The sequence below is a fragment of the Merops nubicus genome, unplaced genomic scaffold (genome assembly GCF_000691845.1).
Source record: "Merops nubicus isolate BGI_N331 unplaced genomic scaffold, ASM69184v1 scaffold29727, whole genome shotgun sequence".
NCBI classification, from domain to species: Eukaryota; Metazoa; Chordata; class Aves; order Coraciiformes; family Meropidae; genus Merops; species Merops nubicus.
Window position 1 is genome coordinate 1 of NW_008618819.1, and position 8,358 is coordinate 8,358.

Here is an 8,358-nt window from a genome sequence, read left to right on the forward strand (position 1 = left end):
CCCGCCCGCGCTGCTCCGGGAGACGCGCCGGCCTCGCTGGGAGCGGCCCCGGGGCTCTGAGAAGGCTCGTCCCGGAAAACTGGGGCTTTTCCTCCAGAGAGCTCGGCGTGGGCTGGCACCCGGCCTCCGTGGGGTCTTCCTCTTTGTGACTGGGCTCGGTGCGGTGCTAACGGGAGAAAAATCTCTGGCTGCTCGTCTAGCTTGCTGCTGGGAACTGTCAGGATGCGAATGTTTGGAGCGTGCGGTGGAAACGGAGCGCTCTGGGGCTTTTTTGGAGAGGGAAATGGGAGAGGAGAGCCCTAGTGGACAGCTTGTGCTCATTGAATAAAAGAAATTAGCTAGCGGACTGCGGTTTTTTATGATCTTTGAAGAAATTAAAACGCGTTTGGCCCTGGTAAAAACGCTTTCTTCGGGTTTTTTTTTTTGCTTTTGGGTCTATTTTGGCAGCTGGTAGGTGCTGAATCCTCGGTGGTGGCATTTGCTGAGCAGTAAGCTTTAAAGCTATAAATTAAACTCTAAGCTTAACTTTAAAAGCTCTGTTTAAACTTATAACTGCATTTTTATAAACGTCTGCCTGTGACCAGAAGGCATCTTGCAAACAAGAGTGAAGTTTGGGGTGACTGTGCAGGAGTGTGGGTGTTTTCTTGGCCGTGTGAGCACAGGATGAGATTTGTGTGCCCCAAAAGAGAGGATGAAGTCCTGTTCTACTAAATGTTTTCAGATTCCTTCACGGCCATCCCTTCACAGTGCTTTTAAGTGTTATTTTGCATTTTCCCCTCAAGCTTTCCATCAATGCTTTTGACTATAACTGCCACTTGGATCTGATAAAGCTGCTGCGCCAGGAGGGAGAGCTGGTCAAGCTGAGAAGAGCTCGTCAGAAGATGAGTGAACTCTTCCCACTTACTGAAGGTACAGGGCATCTTCTCCTCACTTTGCATCATCTGTGTAAAACTGTTGTTTCACTAGTGAAATAGTAGTGCAAGGTTTCCTTGCTGCAGCCCAGAGGGACCTAAAAGGCTGGATTTGGGACTTCTTTAAGTTCAGGGTGCTGCTGGCCAGCATTGAGCTTGGCTCCTAATGGGTTCAAGGTGAGCCTGGAATTTGAGTTCTTGTGCCTGCCCTGTCCTTTGGCAGAGGCTGCTGTGGTGGTGTGGGACTGGGAGGACTGGGAGGGGGTGTCTGCATGTGCCCACCTCCTCCACTCTCTGCTCTGGCTGGCTGGGTGAGTTACTGGGGGGGGCTGTGACCCACTGTAGCCTGTTGCTCTGGGGCTGGTAACATCCAGCTGTGGGGTGGCAGCACTGAAACAGCTCCAGCTGTTGGGACTGTGAGTCAGAGCCCAGAGAAACTCCTGATAAAAGTTAAACCTCCCCGTGGAGCAGCAGAACAACGTTGGTGGCAGTTGCAGGTAGCCCTGGAAGGGGATTTTCCTTTGCTAGACAGGCTGCAGAGGTAGAGGCAGTGTCAGTGTTGCAGAGGCTGCTCTGCCTGTGTGCTTTGAGGGAAAGTTTCCTCCTGTGCCTGTGAAAATTTGCAGCCTCTAAAGGTCTCTAAAGCCATTTGCTGTTTCTTGGAGGAGTGTGAGGGAAGGGAAACTTCTGGATGCATTTTGAGTTGCTAGTTCATCCTGATCCCCTGCCCAGGGTGCTCCTAAATACCTGCTGGCAACTTCTGCTCTAGTTCACTTTGTTTGGTACCAATCTGAAGAAGCCTCTACCACATTTTGAAGTTAAATCCATCTCGAGGAGTTGTGGAGGTTAAATTGCTCCTTTCTCCCCTTTGGCCCTCTCCTCGTTTTAAAGTCTTACTAAAAACTCATCCAAAAAATTCAACAAGGGGCATGTTAACTTATCCTTTCTGAACGTTGGTGCTCTGAACATCTTCTTTTCAGAAATTTGGCTGGACTGGCTGAAGGATGAGATAAAAATGGCTTCTGAAAGCTCGGAGCGGGAGAAGGTTTATGAGCTGTTTGAGAGAGCTGTGAAAGACTACATCTGTAAGTTCTTAACCTGGGTGCAACATAATGCATTTCACAGCCTGTATTATGGGTTTCTTTTTCTAGGAGTGTTTTTTTCTGTCACAATGTAGAAATTGGAACAAAAAATATTCCTGTGAAGCGATCCTGGGATTTTCTGCAGCGTTGGAGTAAAGGGTGTTCAAAGGCAATGCTTTAAGTGCTGCTGCAGGCTTTAAGATCTTCTAAATGGATGTTGGGCAGTTGTAAATGTGTATTTTATCCTCAAATCTTTAGAAGCAGCAGGTGCTGTGCTTAGGAAATGCTTTCACTGCTGTCCTTTGTGGAGCTTTAGGCTCTTCGGTGCTGAGGGCCACCGGTTTAGAATCATGGAATGGTTTTGGTTGGAAAAGACCTTTGAGATGAAGTCCAGCCTGTTCCAGCACCACCTCCCCATCTCCATCATGATGCTGCCTCTGCAGTCTCTGAGCAGATGAGTCTGGGGAGAGGAGGTTGAGCTGCTGGGAGTGCTGCAGGGCTGTGACGGGTTCACGGCCCCAGCTCTGCGTGTGTGCTCCAGGAAACTGCAGCGGCTCTTTGGGGTCCTGGATGCATCTCTGGTGGTGGCATACAGGAGTCACTCGGTGTCACAACACCAGAGTGGCTCCTTTCAGAAGAAAAATGTGAGCCAGAAATATAGATTAAAACATTTTAAGTTTTCTTCTTCACTGTGTCGTGACGGCGAAGAAAATTCTCACGTGGCGGTTTATTTATATTGGCCAAATGAGGGGTTTGGGGAGCAGACAGTGGCCTTTTTCTTATTGTTTTTGAGGGGGATTAAGTCCTCTCTTTCCCATCACTTTGTGAAGGTCCTGAAATTTGGTTGGAGTACGCCCAGTATTCGATTGGTGGCATTGGTCAGGAAGGAGGGATTGAGAAAGTTCGCTCCATATTCGAGAGGGCGTTGACTGCAGTCGGCCTGCATGTGACCAAGGGAACAGCTCTCTGGGAAGCATACAGAGAGTTTGAGAATGCCATCCTGGAGACAGCCCAGGTGAGAAGCCACTTGTCTAGCTCCTGAAGTCCCCTCGCCCTCAGCAGCCTCTCCTGAGAGGCTGTCATCTCACACCGTTGAGGGTTTTTACCTGTAGAGACTGACCCTGTGGTCTGGCAAAAACCTTTTGTGTATTTAGTTGATATTTAAATGCAAATCCATTACTCTAAGATCATAAAATATATCCAGAAGCAAAGTTTTGTTCTGCTGGTTAAGCTTTGAACTGACAAGAACAGCTTTAAATTGAGTAGTTTGATTATTAAGCACTTATGTTCTTGCCAGCCTACTTCCACTTTAATTCATGCATTATTTCACACTTGTCTGACTTTTTGTGTTACCCCAGGAACATACAACTTGACATCTGCAAAAGACACCTTTACAAGATGGCCAGATAAATACTTAGTTTTTTTTTTGTAGTTGACTACATACAATATGGAGATTAAAAGATGTCCCTGCCCACAGTGTGGGTGGGGTGGAACTAGATTGTCTCCAAGCCCATTCCATGAAATTCTCTAACAGGGGAGTGACAGGAGAACCCCTTTTCATTCCCAAACAGAAAGCAAGCTGCAAGTTTTAAATCCTCCCCAGGGATTTATTGAAAACCTGTCTGGCAGCCCAGGGAGTTTGTGACATGGCATGGTCACAAGCTGCTTACTTTTTTTTCAGGTTATTTCTTTATGCCCTTGTTGGCTTTCAGAGGGAAACACTTCCCACATGCCTCCACCTTTTGAGCCTAGCAACCCCCAAGTTTTAACTTTCTCAGTGGTGGCCTGGAACACAAGTTGGTTCTGCCTGTCCTCCAAGCATCACATAATCACTTGGAGCCCAGATCCCCCAACTCAAAAGCAACACCCCAGCGTGTTCATCCAGCTCAGGCTTGAGGGAACTGATTCAATGTCAATCCTTGTGTTTGCAGCCAGCTCCTGGCAGTGTTCCATCCCCTGAGCAGCAGCAGATGCTCTGCAGCCAGCTCGAGAAGATCCACACGCTCTTCAGGCGCCAGCTGGGGATCCCTCTGCTAGGTGAGAGCCAGAGGACTTCTGTGGTGGTTGAGCAGTGACATTGGCTGGTCTGTAGGGCCTCTGGAATGATACACAGATCTATTTCTGAGCAAAAGGGTCTTGCTTGTTGAAGCTGGATTTATCTGCTGCCTCAGAACATCATCAGAGGCTATTTACAGGACGAGGGGTGAGCATGACACATGACTGTTGGGAGGTAGGAATTCAGCTGTGATGATCACTGCCTAAGAACCTCACTTGGGAGGGAGTGGTGCACACTGACAGCTGCAGGGCTAGAGCCCTTGTGTGTCTGGTTCATACTTCAAACTCCCTCAGTCTTTTTTTCTTGCTGCTTTGCTTATAGGAGAAAGTTAAGTCCAGTTTGGCTTCTTGGAGGACGGTGTTCTTAACGTGGCCCACCCCCAACAGGACAAGGGGGGATAGTTTTAAACTAAAAGAGGGAGTTTTAGGCCAGGGAGAAAGAACAAATTTTTGCTGCTGAGGGTGTTGAGCCCCTGGATCAGGTTGCCCAGAGAGGTGGTCACTGCCCCATCCCTGGAACCATCCCAGGTGAGGTTGGAGGTGTCTCTGAGCACCCTGCTCTAGCTGCAGATGTCCCTGCTCCCTGTAAGAGTTAGACTAGATGACCTTGAAAGGCCCCTTCCCACCCAAACCAGTGTGTGATTCCACGATACAGAATTTTTCATTTGCATATTGAAATAGTTTTGGGTTGTTTTATCTTCTTTAAAGCCTTGGGGAAAAAATCTTGTCACTTTGGTTTTTCTCCATCCCAATCAGCAGCTTTAAGGCAGCTTGCCCTGAGTTTGTGTTGCGTTGTACAAGGTGAAGTGTCTGAAGCCTTGAAGTAGTGTGGCAAACAGAAATAATCTGTGTTGGGATCAAAAAGACAGGTTGAATTCTGCTTCTTTGGTCCAATGAGTGTGTTACTGAGGGGGTTTCATGTCTGGTTTCATAGATATGGAGGCTTCCTATGCTGAATATGAGGAGTGGTCGGAGGAGCCGATACCAGAAACGATAGTGAAGAGTTACAAAAAAGCTCTACAGCAGCTGGAGAAGTATAAACCCTATGAAGAGGCACTGGTAATGCTGTTACACACACCTGCCTTTAAAGGGAAGAGTTAATTGCTTCTTTTTTGTTATTTCCTAGGCTTTATTTTCCTAGTCCCAGAGCTAAAGCAGCTGGGTGTTACCGGGTGAGACTTTCAGCTGTGAGCAATGGGCCAAAAGCCTCACAACTGGGGGTGCTGGAAACTGCAATCTTATTGACTGTCAGGCCACCCTGAGGGGCACAGGAGTGCTCTGGCTGTTCCTCCCAGCATTGACAAGCCCCTTCTGGGCTAAGAGGAACCAAAATCAGGGACCTAAATGGCTTCAGAACCAGGGTGGTGTTCAGAGAGACGTGAAAATCGAAAGCTGTCGATACCTAGAGGCCAAGCTCTGTTCTGAAATTTTGCATGAGACCTGTCTGAATAACAGCTGAACTGCTTGAATCCTGCTTTGTTTAGAAGAGTTTAACTTTTTTTGTTTGTTTGTTTGACAGCTGGGTGCTGAAACACCAAAGTTAGCAGAGTATCAAGCTTACATTGACTTCGAAATGAAGGCAGGGGATCCAGCTCGCATTCAGCTGATCTATGAGAGGGCTCTGGCTGAGAACTGCCTTGTGCCAGATCTTTGGGCACGCTACAATCAATATTTGGTAAGGAAAACAACTCAGATGGTTGCAGTTTTATTTTCCTGGCTTTTGAAATTCTTCTTACTTTTGGTGGCTGATAAACAACCAGGATGTCTACCTCAGTCCTGCCTCGTAGCCTTTAAATTCTTCAGAACCCTTGTCCTTGTATCCTCCCCTCTTCTAAACATGCTAAGAACAGTTGGGAATTTACTCAGTGCCTTCCTTATACTTCTCTCACTTGCAGAAAATGGGCTTGGTTAGAAGCAGAGAGTTAGGTACTGTGGAATGTGGTGCTGAGTTCTTGTTTGGGTTGTTCCTGGGCATATCCTTCCTGATTTGAAGTCGTTCCCTGGGGTTTTAGGATGATAGAATTTAACCATCTTGTCTTAGCTTTCCAAATCTAAAGTGAAATGTCTGGTTTTGAGGTGTTGGCTCTTTAAGCTGCTGTTTGTCTTGGGTGATCTCTCTGTCAAACAGGAATTTGAAACTTTTTCTTCTGTGATTATTTCAGGACCGGCAGCTGAAAGTGAAAGAATTGGTCCTGTCTGCTCACGACCGTGCTGTGAGGAACTGTCCCTGGACTGTTGGGCTGTGGATTAGGTACCTTCTGGCAATGGAGAGGCACAGAGTCGATCATGGCACCATTGCTGGTAAAGAAAGACCACCTCAGCAAAGCCACCATACGTAGGATGTCTTGTGTTTTCCCACCTTCCTAGAAAAAACACACATATGACAGACTTTGTGCTATACCCTGTAGCTTTCTAATATTAGAAGTGTTAGAAAAGTAAATATATTTTTTCTCCCCTCTATTTTTCCCTTCAGAAACTTTTGAAAAAGCTCTGAATGCAGGTTTTATTCAGGCAACAGACTATGTAGAAATCTGGCAGGCGTATCTGGACTACCTGAGGAGACGAGTGGATTTCACCCAAGGTGTGTATGATACATCTGTGAGCAGAGATTTCAACTGTGACCAGAGATTTCAACTTTTCTCCCTACCTCTCTGAAGCAGTGGTAATACTTGGTTACAAAAAATTTAACAGTCATTTGATATCTTTCACAAAAATGACTCTGTGGCCAGTTAGTGTCTATAAAATATATGGACTTAGTTGGTCTAAAGCAGTACCTTGCTGACAGAACAGATTGTGCTCTTGCAAAAAACACCCTGCCTTATATTTTAGGTCCTTGTTTTTTTATTTTTTATTATGTAGGCAGTGAGTTTTAGTGAATTAATAAATCTTGACTCCCCCTGCCCTCCAGTAAAGTCATTGTGAGTGTTGAGGAAGAGGTTTTAGTGAATGGGAGATGAAATTTCTGGTTTAAGACAATTCTTTCTTTTCTCTAAAGACTCCAGTAAGGAACTGGAGGAGCTGCGGTCTGCGTTTGCACGTGCTGTGGAGTATCTGAAACAAGAAGTAGAAGAGAGTAAGTTAAATTATCCACTGTATTATTCCCTCTTGTTCAGAATAATTCTTAGACAAGTTCAACTTGTCTTCAAGCGTCTCGGACGTTTTAAGAAAGCTACAGATAAACATTTCAGCTCCAATGCAGAACTGGTTTAATAAACACTTTCTTTCCAAGAGCCACTGACAAAGAGCACTTGTTTGTGTTCCCAGGATTCAGTGAAAGTGGAGATCCATCCTGCACCATCATGCAGAACTGGGCAAGAGTTGAGGTGATGTCTCTCTCTGCTGTATTCCAATTGCTAGACTAGAGGAAATTGGATTGTTTTAATATTCAACCACAGAAAAATTTGGAAGCAACTATAATATTCTTTTTTATAATCACCAAAATGAAATGAATATGTGAGCCAGAAACCAAGGCTGATGTCAGAAGTAGTGTTTGGTGGTAGGGCTGCACTGGGTATTCCCTTTTGCTCTGAGGAGCAGTGCTGTGTGCACCATCTGTGGGCTTTTCTTGTTGGGGGGAAGGTGACAAGGTGGTATGGAGAAATAATTTTGAATTATATTGAGAGTTGAGAAATAATTGTGAATTTTATTGAGAGCTTTGGATGTTTCAGGCTCGCTTATGTAACAACATGCAGAAAGCCAGAGAGCTCTGGGACAACATAATGACTAAAGGAAATGCCAAATATGCCAACATGTGGCTGGAGTATTACAACCTGGAAAGGTAAGAGCTTGGCTGAAGGGTTAGTTAACTTAATTTCCTCATCTGTGTGAGGCTGGGCTGAACTGCTTAGCATGAGTCTCATACCCCAGGAGCTCTGTATTTCAGAAGTATTACTGCAGCAATGATGTGTGGCATGGGGAAGGAGGGGAAGGTGTTGGCTTGGAATGTGGGAGCTTGTCCTGTCTGTAATCCTGCCATGGTTTCCCTGCTGCAGGGCTCACGGGGACACCCAGCACTGCAGGAAGGCCTTGCACAGAGCTGTGCAGTGCACAAGTGACTACCCTGAGCATGTCTGTGAGGTGCTGCTCACCCTGGAGAGGATAGAAGGTAACCAGCTGCACCCTGACTCCTTTTACCCCATCCAGTGTACACTGATAGCCAGTGAATTTTGATCTAGTGCTTTGTGTTCTGATCAAGGCTCGTTTTCTTTTCAATACCATAGCACACACAAGCAGCTCTTTCTTCCTTTTTCTTCTTTCCTGGCCTGAGTTGGAGCCTGCTGAAATGGGTTGGATTTTTCTGTCCCTTTTTT

General features: G+C 46.1%; 1 protein-coding gene across 1 annotated transcript; it reads left to right on the forward strand.

The window, feature by feature from the left end:
- Window positions 1–782: 782 nt before the first annotated feature.
- On the forward strand, window positions 783–8,153 carry LOC103776093 (squamous cell carcinoma antigen recognized by T-cells 3-like; the record flags this gene model as incomplete). Its single annotated transcript, XM_008943588.1, has 12 exons — window positions 783–909; window positions 1,892–1,996; window positions 2,824–3,008; window positions 3,925–4,030; window positions 4,983–5,107; window positions 5,568–5,723; window positions 6,211–6,349; window positions 6,522–6,629; window positions 7,044–7,121; window positions 7,313–7,371; window positions 7,717–7,826; window positions 8,041–8,153. Coding segments are annotated over 12 exons (1,411 nt in total), but the record flags the coding sequence as incomplete, so codon positions are not given.
- Window positions 8,154–8,358: the final 205 nt, after the last annotated feature.